This window comes from Erinaceus europaeus, chromosome 23 (assembly GCF_950295315.1).
Source record: "Erinaceus europaeus chromosome 23, mEriEur2.1, whole genome shotgun sequence".
Classification (NCBI taxonomy): Eukaryota; Metazoa; Chordata; class Mammalia; order Eulipotyphla; family Erinaceidae; genus Erinaceus; species Erinaceus europaeus.
In genome coordinates this window covers 15144416-15158445 of record NC_080184.1, presented here as the reverse complement: position 1 = coordinate 15158445, position 14030 = coordinate 15144416, and the positions used below count along the sequence as shown (strand labels likewise).

At 61.9% G+C, this 14030-nt stretch overlaps 1 protein-coding gene across 4 annotated transcripts in view; it reads right to left on the bottom strand.

Annotated features, from left to right (window-relative positions):
- MEF2B (myocyte enhancer factor 2B) overlaps nucleotides 1–13643 on the bottom strand; it is a 20649-nt gene extending 7006 nt beyond the window's left edge. The window contains exon 1 of one of the 4 annotated variants that reach the window (XM_060182356.1): nucleotides 13293–13643. In XM_060182356.1, the coding sequence (XP_060038339.1) occupies nucleotides 13293–13549 (257 nt within the window). In that variant the 5' untranslated portion in view covers nucleotides 13550–13643. Of the gene's footprint in view, nucleotides 1–2140; nucleotides 2315–12131; nucleotides 12217–13292 lie in introns of those variants that run through there. The other 3 variants (XM_060182358.1, XM_060182359.1, XM_060182357.1) reach the window with 3 other exon arrangements.
- Nucleotides 13644–14030: the final 387 nt, after the last annotated feature.

Below are 14030 nucleotides of genomic sequence, written 5' to 3'. Positions count from 1 at the left end.
TCAGAAGATGCAAACAAGGCCAGGAGGCTGCTCAGCTGGCGGAGTGCACATGGGGCCCTGGGCTCAAACTCCGGGACCACATGGGAGCACCACGGACATCACAGGAAGGCTCCATGAACGGGATGGTGGAGCAGGGCTGTGGGGTCTCTCCTCTCCGTCTGTCTCTGTCTCTCTTCCCTGTAGAGATGTGTGTGGTCCTGGCTGTGAGGGGGCCTGGGCACACTCCCTGCTGCCACATAAAAAAAAAAGGGAGTCGGGCGGTAGCGCAGCGGGTTAAGCGCACGTGGCACAAAGTGTGAGGACCGGCGTCAGGATCCCGGTTCGAGCCCCCGGCTCCCCACCTGCAGGGGAGTCGCTTCCCAGGCGGTGAAGCAGGTCTGCAGGTGTCTGTCTTTCTCTCCCCCTCTCTGTCCTCCCCTCCTCTCTCCATTTCTCTCTGTCCTAGCCAACAACGACAACATCAACAACAATAATAACTACAACAATAAAAACAAGGGCAACAAAAGGGAAAATAAATAAATAAATATTAAAAAATGTATAATTAAAAAAAAGGAGGGGGGAGGCTCAGCATGGCAGCGCAGGGCTGTCAGCCCCAGGCTGAGGGCTCTGCAGGCTCCGGCCTCGCTCACCTCACGGCCAGGAGGAGGGTTGGGGGTCTCCCCGCTGGGGAGTCCAGTGCACAGAGCCTGGGTGACAGACAAACCTCCGGGCCTCGCCTGAGAGTCTGGAGTGGGGTCAGCGGGGAGGCTCTGAGGACCCAGGTTCAGTCCCCAGCACCACTGTCAGCCGCAGCTCAGCAGGGCTCTTTGGTGGCTGCCCCTCTCTCTCCCTCCCTCCCTCCCTCCCTCTCTCTCTCCCCCTCTCCCTCTCCTTCCCTCTCTCCCTCTCCCTCTCTCTCTCACCCTCTCTCTCCCCCTCTCCTCTCTCTCCCTCCCTCCCTCCCTCTCTCTCTCCCTCTCTCTCTCCCTCTCTCTCCCTCTCTCTAACCCTCTCTCTCCCTCCCTCCCTCCCTCTCTCTCTCCCTCTCTCTCTCTCACCCTCTCTCTCCCTCCCTCCCTCTCTCTCCCTCTCTCTCCCTCTCTCCCTCCCTCCCTCTCTCTCCCTCTCTCTCTCCCTCTCTCTCTCACCCTCTCTCTCCCTCCCTCCCTCTCCCTCTCTCCCTCCCTCTCCCTCTCTCTCTCCCTCTCCCTCCCTCTCTCTCTCACCCACTGTTCCTCTCTCTCTCCCTCTCCCTCCCCCTCTCCCTCTCCTTCCCTCTCTCGCTCCCTCTCCCCCTTCTCCCTCTCATTCTCTCCCTCCCTCTCCCCTCCCCCCTCTCTCCCTCTCATTCTCCCTCCCTCTGCCTGTCTACCTGCTTCTAACTTTTTTTTGACTCCAGGGTTGTCACCGGAATCATTGCTTCTGTGGACATTTTTTCCATTTGATTGGACAGTATAGAGAGAAAGTGAGAGGGGCAGAGAGGCAGAAAGACAGAGAGACACCTGCAGACCCGCGTCACCGCCTGTGAAGCCCCCCCCCCCCCGCTGGTGGGTTGTGGGGACTCGAAGCCGGGTCCTTGCGCACGGTGCTACATGTGCTTAACTGGGCGCACAGCTACCTGGGCCCCTGCTTCTGTCTTCCGGAGAGAGACAGGTGCCCCTTGGAAGCAGGGGTGGGTGCAGGGCTGAGCAAAGGCAGAGAAGGCAAAGGCGGGCGGGCAGGTGTCAGCGGCAGCCCACAGCGCCAGCCGTCCCAGTGGAGGGGAGGGGGCACAGAGCCCTGGGGTGGGCACGGGCAGAATTTCACCCCTGGGAACTTACAGCTTTGCAGATCAGTAACAACCACTAATACAAACGTATCACGATCGAAAAAGTTCATCCAAACAGAGGGGGCCACGTCTGGGCACCTCAGGACTTTAAGTCAGTCAGCAAACACCTGGCATCCGGGAACCCCGCCCCCATACCCACCCCTGCTCGCCCCCATCTGGCCGCCCCCTGCCCTGCCCGCGTCCCTCCCAGCTGGTTGCCCCCCACCCCCGCCGTCCCTCCCACCGCAGTCCCATCGCCCTCCCAGCAATGGCGGGTCCCTGCCCCTCCCCCCTCCCCCCATCTGGCTCTCAGCTGATGAAGACCCGGGTTCCGTCAGGCCTGCCCCCACTGACCGGGTGTGGGGAGGTCTCCTCGAGGGTCCTGGGCTAGGGGCGGGGGTCCCAGGTCTGAGCCTCGGGAAGGGGAAGTGAGAGAGAGGCAGGTGTGGCGGACAGGCCTCATGCAACCCAGCCGTGGGTTTCATCAGCTGCTCCCCAGACTCTCATTACACAGGAAGCAAGCGCCCCTTGGCCGAGGCCCCCAGGGTCCCCCCCCCCCCCGGCTGGGTGCAGTGGGGTGCCGTCCCCAGAAGTGGGGGTCAGGCCCAGGCTGAACTGAGGCCACGTCCCCATAGGCAGATGTCAAGGTCGCTGGCCTGACCAGGGGGACCCCTCCTCAGACTCAGGGGACCGACCCCAGCTCGCAGCGAGACCCAGCGCGAGGGGCCCGTGGGAGCCCGGAGCAGAGACCCCCCCCCAAAGTCCGCAGGGGTCCCGGAAAAGGAGGAGAGGGTGCACACCAGCACGGCCTCCATATGACGTCGGCTCCGCTCCACACAGCGCTCGGCCCTGACCCGACCTCCTGACCCCGTGCCATGTGCTCAGCCCTGACCCAGACCTCCTGACCCCCCTGCCATGTGCTCGGCCCTGACCCGACCTCCTGACCCCGTGCCAGGCGCTCAGCCCTGACCCGACCTCTGACCCCCCTGCCATGTGCTCAGCCCTGACCCAGACCTCCTGACCCCCCTGCCATGTGCTCAGCCCTGACCCGACCTCCTGACCCCCCTGCCATGCGCTCGGCCCTGACCCAGACCTCCTGACCCCCCGGCCAGGCGCTCAGCCCTGACCCGACCTCCTGACCCCCGTGCCAGGCGCTCGGCCCTGACCCAACCTCCTGACCCCCCATGCCATGTGCTCAGCCCTGACCCGACCTCCTGACCCCCGTGCCATGCGCTCAGCCCTGACCCGACCTCCTGACCCCCATGCCATGCGCTCAGCCCTGACCCGACCTCCTGACCCCGTGCCAGGCGCTCAGCCCTGACCCGACCTCCTGACCCCCGTGCCAGGCGCTTGACCCTGACCCAGACTCCTGACCCCCCTGCCAGGCGCTCGGCCCTGACCCAACCTCCTGACCCCCGTGCCACGCAATCGGCCCGGACCCCAGACCTCCTGACACCCTGCCAGGCGCTCGGCCCTGACCCAGACCTCCTGACCCCCATGCCATGTGCTCAGCCCTGACCCAGACCTCCTGACCCCCATGCCATGTGCTCAGCCCTGACCCAGACCTCCTGACCCCCCATGCCATGTGCTCAGCCCTAACCCTAACCCTAACCCTGACCCAGACCTCCTGACCCCCGTGCCATATGCTTGACCCTGACCCAGACCTCCTGACACCCCTGCCATGTGCTCAGCCCTGACCCCAGACCTCCTGACCCCCGTGCCACACGCTCGACCCTGACCCAGACCTCCTGACCCCCCTGCCACGAGCTCCAGCCCTAACCCCAGACCTCCTGACCCCCATGCCAGGCGCTCAGCCCTGACCCAGACCTCCTGACCCCCCTGCCATGTGCTCAGCCCTGACCCCAGACCTCCTGACCCCCGTGCCAGGCGCTCAGCCCTGACCCCAGACCTCCTGACCCCCATGCCACGCGCTCAGCCCTGACCCCAGACCTCCTGACCCCCGTGCCAGGCGCTCAGCCCTGATCCCAGACCTCCTGACCCCCCTGCCATGTGCTCAGCCCTGACCCCAGACCTCCTGACCCCCGTACCAGGCGCTCAGCCCTGACCCCAGACCTCCTGACCCCCATGCCACGCGCTCAGCCCTGATCCCAGACCTCCTGACCCCCGTACCAGGCGCTCAGCCCTGACCCCAGACCCCCATGCCAGGAGCTCAGCCCTGACCCCAGACCCCCATGCCAGGCGCTCAGCCCTGACCCCAGACCTCCTGACCCCCGTGCCAGGCGCTCAGCCCTGACCCCAGACCTCCTGACCCCATGCCATGTGCTCAGCCCTGACCCCAGACCTCCTGACCCCCATGCCACGGGGCCCCAAAAACACATCCAGAGCCCGGACACATCAGCTGGCCCTCGGACACACACAAAACCCTTCAGACAGCGGTGCCCCCGGGCACAGGGGCAGGCCTCTCCCCTGCATCCTCCCTTCCTGGAGGGTCTGAGGCAGGGGCCAGGGTGCTACACCCTGAACTGGAGCTGGAGGCCCGGGGCCAGAGGCCTCAGTGGTCAGCTCTGACCCCAGGCCCCAAGAGCCTCAGTGGTGATGGCGCATGGGGCCCCAACACCAGGGGACACTGAGCTCCTCTCGCCCCTCCATCCCTGTTCCCGGAGGGGCCCTGGGTCGGAGTTCTGGACCAGCCAGGAGGCAGGGCACTGGGTTTGTGGGCCCCGCGTCCCGGGTTTGAGACCTGGCACCGTGTATGACAGAGTGCAGCTCTGGGCCTCTCTCGTTTGATGGAACGAATAGACCTCCTTGAACGTCTAGGATGCCGCACCAAAGTAAAAAGTCGGGGTGGGGCGGGGGCACACCTGGCTGAGTGCACGGTCCTGGGTTCCAGTTCACTCCCCATCCGCAGGAGGACATGGCCCTGAGCACTGGAGCAGGGCTGCCGGGGTCTCTCTGTCTCTCGTCTCTCCCTTCCCTCTTGATTTTCCGTCTGTCTCCTAAAGGGGACGCCCAGGGTGCAGTCCTGACTGGGTGCTGAATCAGCCTCCTACCTCAGGGTGTGGGCCCACCCACCTCGCCTGGGCCAGTCTCCAGGCAAGGCCAGGGCTCCCTCCCTCCGCCTTTGTTCCGGGGAAGCCTCTCCGGAGGCCACGTCCCCAGGGGCCAGGGCCAGGGCCTGGCAGGGGGATCAGCACAGCTGGCAGCGGAGAGCAGAGAGCAGAGAGCAGAGGGGACCGGTCTGTCCCCTCCAGTCCCAGCGCAGCCCTGGCCACAGCAGATGGGGACAGATGGGATGGGAAGGACTGGGGGCGGGGGACCCAGAAGGGTCAGGCGGGGAGCATCTGAGGCTCCAGGTTCGACCCCTGGTACCACCTCTGGTCTCTCCTTCTCTTAGAAAAAGAAAAAAGTCTTAGTTATTTCAAATCCAGCTCTTTATCCTGCCTTCTGCAAAATACAAACAAAAATATTTGAATGAAAGAGAGCAAGGAAGGAAGGAAGGAAGGATGGGGGAAGAGCAGGACTGGGTGGTGGCGCACACATCACAGGGCACAGAGACCCGGGTTTGAGTCCCCGGTCCCCACCTGCAGGGGGGAAGCTGGGGAAGCTTCAGGAGTGGTGAGGCAGGGCTGCAGGTGTTTCTCTGTCTCTCTCCCCCTCCCCTCTCAATTTCTCTGTCTCTAGCTAATAAATGAATAAAGTTAAAACAAAGTATTTTTTTAAAAATGAAAAAATGGGCCCTGGAAAGCACATGGACCCGGGTTTGAGGCTCCCGGTCACCACACAGGAGCACCACGCAGGCACCGGGGAAGCTCCATGGGCAGTAAGCCATGGCCGCTTTGCTATTTTTTCTTCTCTCTTCCTCCCTCTGTGCCTCTCCTCTCCTCTCCTCTCTCCCCTCCTCTTTCTTTAGATTTTATTTATTTATTCATGAAGATAGGAGGGGAGAGAGAACCAGACGCCACTCTGGTCCAAGTGCTGCCGGGGATTGAACTCAGGACCTCAGGCTGGCTTGAAAGTCCAGTGCTTTAGGCACTGCGCCACCTCCTGGACCACACTCTCTCTCTGTCTCTGTCGCTCTCTGTGAACTCTAAAGGAAAGGGAGTAGTGGACTTGCACGAGGCCCTGATAGGAGAGAGAGAGAGAAGGGAGAGGAGCCGGGTGCAGTGGGAAGAGTGCTGGACCTTCAGTCAGGAGGCCCCTGGTTCCAGCCCCGGCGCCGCATGTGTCAGAGGGAGGCTCTGCTCTCTCTCTCTCTCTCTGCGCTGTCTCATGACAAATAAACAAACAGGGCTGGGGAGGCAGCCAGCACAGTGGTTCTGCAGAGACTCTCCTGCCTGAGGCTCTGAGGCCCCGGGTTCCATCCTCACCATCAGGCTGAGCAGGGCTATGGGCTCTCTCTGTCTCTCTCATTAAAAAGGAAAGAAGGGGGTGGGGGCCAGGTGGTAGCACTCCCCACCTGCAGGGGAGTCGCTTCGCAGGCGGTGAAGCAGGTCTGCAGGTGTCTGTCTTTCTCTCCCCCTCTCTGTCTTCCCCTCCTCTCTCCATGTCTCTCTGTCCTGTCCAATAACAGCAATGGCAACAATCACAAGGGCAACATAAGGGGGAAATGGTCTCCAGGAGCAGTGGATTCATAGGCATCGAGCGATAACCCTGGAGGCAAAAAAAAAAGGAAGGAAGGAGGAATGCAATTAAGAGGACTGGTTGAGGCTGGGAGCTAGCTCAGCAGATGAGCCCAGGACTTGCAGGCCTCCAAAGGACCCAGGTTCCATCCCCAGCACCGATGGATGCCAGAGCTCAGCAGGGCTCTGGGCCCTCTTTCTCAAAATACATCCGTAAATAATAAAAATAAAAAGGGTGTGGTGGGAATCAGGCGGTAGCGCAGTGGGTTAAGCGCACATGGAGCAAAGCACAAGGAACAGCAGCGTAAGGGTCCCGGTTCGAGACCCCGGCTCCCCACCTGCAGGGGAGTCACTTCACAGGTGGTGAAGCACAGGTGTCTGTCTTTCTCTCCCCGTCTCTGTCTTCCCCTCCTCTCTCCATTTCTCTCTGTCCTATCCAACAACAGCAACATCAATAACAACAATAATAACTACAACAATAAAACAACAATAAAACAGAATAAATCAATAAACAAATATTAAAAAGGGTGAAATAACTCCCCTTTCCTGGGGGAGACCCAGGTTCGAGCCCAGCCCCCCACCACAGGGAAGGAGCTTTGGGGCTGGGGTCTCTGTCTCTCTCTCATGATAATAACAACATTCCGTAGTTGGACGGGGGCCCTGGGTGGGGTCGTGGCACCTGGGGACAGAGGAGTTGGGGGCCCCGGCTGAGGGGTGGGGGCGGCGGGGCACCGTGGTGGTCGCTCAGGCCGCCATGAGGGGTCAGCAGAGCAGGGATACCCCAGATCACATGGGGCCTCCGTGCCTTGCAGGGGCGGCTCGGACCCTGTCCCAGGCTGGGGAGCAGCCGGGCCCCCACCAGGCCGGGGCCGCTTTGGGGGGCCGGGCGCTCCCAGCTGAACCCGGTGAGCAGGTCGACGGGGCCTCTGTGCATCCTACAGGGATGCCCATGGGGGCGGGCGAGCTCTGCCCCCCAAATGGGAGTCCAGGAAGGATGTCCGTCCGTCTGGGGGTGCAGAGCCAGCGAGGCGGGGTGAGGCCGCATTTCCCGCGCGCTGGGTGGCCTGAGGAAGGGCGCTCACGGCAGAGCCCCTGCCGGCCAGGCTGCCCAGGCTGCCCCAGACCCGACCCACAGCAGGTCCCGGAAGTTCCTTCACCAGCGGGTCTGGGTGAGTGGTGGCCCCAGAGGAAGGCAGGGATGCAGGGCCAGGAGGTGGCCGGGAGGGGACAGGCAGCCGGGCCGGACACTAAGCTGCTGCTGACCTGCGGACCCCATGTGCCTGAGACGACGGGTCAGAGACGGCCTAGACAGAGAGAACCCAGAGACACAGCAGAGAGACAGACAAGCCAGAGACTGCAGCTCAGAGACAAAGAGACAGTCCAGACACACAACATAGAGACAGAGAGAGAATGCAGAAACAGAGACAGTCCAGAGACATACAGTGCGGAGACAGAGATAACCCAGAGGCTCAGCTCAGAGACAGCTCAGTAAGAGATGGCCCAGAGTCACAGTGCAGAGACAGAGACAGCTCAGAGACAGAGACGGCCCAGAGTCACAGTGCAGAGACAGAGACAGCTCAGAGACAGAGACGGCCCAGAGTCACAGTGCAGAGACAGAGACAGCTCAGAGACAGAGACGGCCCAGAGTCACAGTGCAGAGACAGAGACAGCTCAGAGACAGAGACGACCCAGAGTCACAGTGCAGAGACAGAGACAGCTCAGAGACAGAGACGGCCCAGAGTCACAGTGCAGAGACAGAGACACCCAGTCATAATGCAGAGACAGAGACAGCTCAGAGACAGAGACGGCCCAGAGTCACAGTGCAGAGACAGAGACAGCTCAGAGACAGAGACGGCCCAGAGTCACAGTGCAGAGACAGAGACAGCTCAGAGACAGAGACGGCCCAGAGTCACAGTGCAGAGACAGAGACACCCAGTCATAATGCAGAGACAGAGACAGCTCAGAGACAGAGACGGCCCAGAGTCACAGTGCAGAGACAGAGACACACACTTCAGAGACAAAGAGATGACCCAGAGACACACAACTCACTGACAAAGAGACAGCCCAGAGGGCTGGGCAGACAGCATAGCATTTCTGCAAAGAGATGCTCCTGCCTGAGGCTCTGAGGTCCTGGGTTCAGTCCTCAGCACCACCACCAGCCAGAGCTCAGCAGGGATCTGGGGAAATAATAATAATAATAATAATAACTTTGAAAAAATACTTTCTTGCCTCAGGCTCCAAGGTCCCAGGTTCAGTCCTCAGCACCATCATCATCCAGAGCTCAGCAGGGCTCTGGTCTCTCTCTCTCTCTCTCTCTCTCTCTGACTCTATCTCATGAAAATACAATACAATACAATACAACAGGAGTTGGGCTGTAGCGCAGCGGGTTAAGCGCAGGTGGCGCAAAGCACAGGGTCCGGCATAAGGATCCCGGTTCAAGCCCCCGGCTCCCCACCTGCAGGGGAGTCGCTTCACGGGCGGTGAAGCAGGTCTGCAGGTGTCTGTCTGTCTCTCCCCCTCTCTGTCTTCCCCTCCTCTCTCCATGTCTCTCTGTCTTAGCCAACAACGACAACGTCAATAACAACAACAACAATAACTACAACAATAAAACAATAAGGGCAACAAAAGGGAAAATAAATAAACATGAATCTTTAGAAAAGAAACAACCCAGAGTCACGGCTCAGAGACAAAGTTCAGAGACACAGAGACACGGCTCAGAGAAATGTCTCAGAGCACAGCTCAGAGATGCAGAGACACGGCTCAGAGGTGCAGAGACACAGCTCAAACACAGAGACACGGCTCAGATATGCAGAGATACGGCTCAGAGACAGAGACACGGATCAGAGACGCAGAGACACGGCTCAGAGATGCAGAGACACAGCTCAGAGACGCAGAGACACGGCTCAGAGATGCAGAGACACAGCTCAGAGACACAGAGACACGGCTCAGAGATGCAGAGACATGGATCAGAGACACAGAGACACGGCTCAGAGACGCAGAGACACGGCTCAGAGATGCAGATGCAGAGACAAGGCTCAGAGATGCAGAGACACGGCTCAGAGACGCAGACGCAGAGACAAGGCTCAGAGATGCAGAGACATGGCTCAGAGACAGAGACACCGCTCAGAGATGCAGACGCAGAGACAAGGCTCAGAGATGCAGAGACACGGCTCAGAGACACAGAGACACGGCTCAGAGATGCAGACGCAGAGACAAGGCTCAGAGATGCAGAGACACGGCTCAGAGACACGGCTCAGAGATGCAGACGCAGAGACAAGGCTCAGAGATGCAGAGACACGGCTCAGAGACACAGAGACACGGCTCAGAGATGCAGACGCAGAGACAAGGCTCAGAGATGCAGAGACACGGCTCAGAGACACAGAGACACGGCTCAGAGATGCAGACGCAGAGACAAGGCTCAGAGATGCAGAGACACGGCTCAGAGACACAGAGACACGGCTCAGAGATGCAGACGCAGAGACAAGGCTCAGAGATGCAGAGACACGGCTCAGAGACACAGAGACACGGCTCAGAGATGCAGACGCAGAGACAAGGCTCAGAGATGCAGAGACACGCTCAGAGATGCAGACGCAGAGACAAGGCTCAGAGATGCAGAGACACGGCTCAGAGACACAGAGACACGGCTCAGAGATGCAGACGCAGAGACAAGGCTCAGAGATGCAGAGACACGGCTCAGAGATGCAGAGACACGCTCAGAGATGCAGACGCAGAGACAAGGCTCAGAGATGCAGAGACACGGCTCAGAGACGCAGAGACACGCTCAGAGATGCAGACGCAGAGACAAGGCTCAGAGATGCAGAGACACGGCTCAGAGACACAGAGACACGGCTCAGAGATGCAGACGCAGAGACAAGGCTCAGAGATGCAGAGACACGCTCAGAGATGCAGACGCAGAGACAAGGCTCAGAGATGCAGAGACACGGCTCAGAGACACAGAGACACGGCTCAGAGACGCAGACACGGCTCAGACACGCAGAGACACGGCTCAGACACGCAGAGACACGGCTCAGAGACACGGCTCAGACACGCAGACACGGCTCAGACACGCAGACACGGCTCAGACACGCAGAGACACGGCTCAGAGACACAGAGACACGGCTCAGACACGCAGAGACACGGCTCAGACACGCAGAGACACGGCTCAGACACGCAGAGACACGGCTCAGACACGCAGAGACACGGCTCAGAGACTCAGAGACACAGACACGGCTCAGACACGCAGACACGGCTCAGAGACACAGAGACACGGCTCAGAGACACAGAGACACGGCTCAGACACGCAGAGACACGGCTCAGAGATGCAGAGACACGGCTCAGACACGCAGAGACACGGCTCAGAGACGCAGAGACACGGCTCAGAGACGCAGAGACACGGCTCAGACACACAGAGACACGGCTCAGAGACGCAGAGACACGGCTCAGACACGCAGAGACACGGCTCAGACACGCAGAGACACGGCTCAGACACAGAGAGACACGGCTCAGAGACACGGCTCAGACACGCAGAGACACGGCTCAGAGACGCAGAGACACGGCTCAGAGACGCAGAGACACGGCTCAGACACACAGAGACACGGCTCAGACACGCAGAGACACGGCTCAGAGACACAGAGACACGGCTCAGACACGCAGAGACACGGCTCAGAGACGCAGAGACACGGCTCAGAGACGCAGAGACACGGCTCAGAGACGCAGAGACACGGCTCAGAGACACAGACACGGCTCAGACACGCAGAGACACGGCTCAGACACGCAGAGACACGGCTCAGAGACACAGAGACACGGCTCAGACACGCAGAGACACGGCTCAGACACGCAGAGACACGGCTCAGACACGCAGAGACACGGCTCAGAGACGCAGAGACACGGCTCAGAGATACAGACACGGCTCAGACACGCAGACACGGCTCAGAGACACAGAGACACGGCTCAGAGACACAGAGACACGGCTCAGACACGCAGAGACACGGCTCAGAGATGCAGAGACACGGCTCAGACACGCAGAGACACGGCTCAGAGACGCAGAGACACGGCTCAGAGACGCAGAGACACGGCTCAGACACACAGAGACACGGCTCAGAGACGCAGAGACACGGCTCAGACACGCAGAGACACGGCTCAGACACGCAGAGACACGGCTCAGACACAGAGAGACACGGCTCAGAGACACGGCTCAGACACGCAGAGACACGGCTCAGAGACGCAGAGACACGGCTCAGAGACGCAGAGACACGGCTCAGACACACAGAGACACGGCTCAGACACGCAGAGACACGGCTCAGAGACACAGAGACACGGCTCAGACACGCAGAGACACGGCTCAGACACGCAGAGACACGGCTCAGAGACGCAGAGACACGGCTCAGAGACACAGACACGGCTCAGACACGCAGAGACACGGCTCAGACACGCAGAGACACGGCTCAGAGACAGACACGGCTCAGAGACGCAGAGACACGGCTCAGACACGCAGAGACACGGCTCAGACACGCAGAGACACGGCTCAGAGACGCAGAGACACGGCTCAGAGACACAGACACGGCTCAGACACGCAGAGACACGGCTCAGAGACGCAGAGACACGGCTCAGAGACGCAGAGACACGGCTTCACGCGCGCCCCGCGGCCGCCCACCCGGCTCCCACACTCTGCCCCAGGGCAGCCGCGGACACACCCCGACCCGCTCCGGAGCCCGAGCCCCGAGCCCCAGCCCGCCAGCCGCCCGCGCGACGCCGCCCACACGCACCTGCTGGCCGCTGCCCGGCCGCCCGGCCTCGAACCCAGGACGCGCGCGGCTGGGCTCCTAATCTCCTCCGCCGGTTTAGCGCCCGCAGCTCCGCGGCCACGCCCCCCCGCGCCGATTGGACGGGGCGGGTCGTTTGCATAAAGGGCGTGTCCCGGGGCGGGTGGGCGGAGCCCGTCCTGCTCTCCGGCTGCGACGGGGCTGAGGATGTGGGCACGTGGGGTTCCCAGAACCGGGCGCGGGGAGGCCAGGGGTCCCGGGGGAGGACGACCGACCGTGCGGGGTTTCCAGAATGGGGCGGCCTGAGACGGGCTCACAGGATGGGGCTGAGGACGTGGGGGTCGCGGGATGGGGCTGAGGTCGTGGGGTCCCCGGGTAATGGGGGTGGGCTGCGACGTGGGGGTCGCAGGATGGGGCTGAGCAGGTGGGGTCCCCGAGTAATGGGGGTGGGCTGCGACGTGGGGCTCACAGGATGGGGCTGCGACGTAGGGGTCGCAGGATGGGGCTGAGCATGTGGGTCCCCGGGTAATGGGGGTGGGCTGCAATATGGGGGTTGCAGGATCGGGGCTGAGAATTGAGGTCCCCAGAGTGGAGGGGCCCACACCAGACCCTCTGGGCCTCCCCACTTCTGTCTGCCCTGACCCCCGAGTTCCTCTCCGTCTACAGGTGCCTCACAACCTGGACACACCCCAACCCCGACCTCCTGCCCCCGCACTGGACCCCAGCCCCCACGAGAGACCGGCCATGGGTGGCTGAGGGCAGGGTTGCCCAGACCCTACACCCGCCATCCTGTGGCTGGGCCTACGGACTCTAAGAGGGTCTGGCTGTAGAAACAGGTGGGGGAAGCCAGGGGCGGGGAGGTTGGGCAGGGGTGCTGGGGTGCCTGGCAGAGTGCAGGGGAGATGGGGGTGCAGGGAGGCCCGGCAGGGGTTGCCTGGCAAGGTGTAGGGGGAACTGGCAGGGTGCAGGGGTAGCTTGTATGGAGGCCTGGCAGGGTGCGGGGGCATGGGGGTGTACAGGGGAGCTGTTACGGTGCAGGGCGGGCCTGGGCAGCTGCACCCCTCCTCAGACTGGGGTGCTAGCTGGGGTCACGGCGGGCGGCAGGGACAGGACGGGACGGGACGGGGTGTGTGCAGGGCCACTCCTCCCCGGGCCTTGGTTTACCCTCCTTGACTCAGGCAGCTGTGGCTCTGCTCAGGCAGCTTCCTCCTTGGGCGTAAACACCAAACGGGGTCTCGCCACATCCCAGGAAGCAGGAGCCTGGGTCCCCACCTCCATTCCCGGCGCCAGACATGGGGGGACAGGCCGGCGCTAGACGGGTGGGGGCAGGCCTGGCGGGGCTCCGTCTGAGCGCGGGCCAGGGGCAGGCCGGGTGGGGAGGCGGGAGCCGCGGCTGGGGACCCCCTTCCCCTGGGCCCCATGTTTACTCCGCCTCTGATGCAACAGCCCAGCTCGGGTTACGTGGGCAGCAGCTGGGGAGCTGGGGCGGGCGGCATGCTCCCGCACCCCAAACCACCTGACTCCTGGGGGTCTTGTCCCTGCACCCCAAGCCTGCCTGTCCTGGGGTCCTCTGGCACCCCAGGCCCCCCCTCCCAGCACTGAGCTCCCCCTGCACCTGCCGCCACGGCTGCCCTGGGTCCTTCCCCCTCTTCTCACTGAACCCCACATACCAGTCACACACTGGGGCTCACTGGCTGTGTCCCCCACAGGAAGGGGTAAGCCCTCAAGTCCTCCTCTTTGTGCGCCCCCCAGAACCCCAGCCTGTGGCCCCGGCTCTGAGTGCCCTCACGGGGCAGCCTGCATTGAACTGAGGCACCTTGGGCCCCAGGCCACCTTCTGAGAAGCGGGGTGAAAGGCCGGGCCTCTCGTACCTCCTGGTGGCCGGCTGGCAGGGCTCCGGGA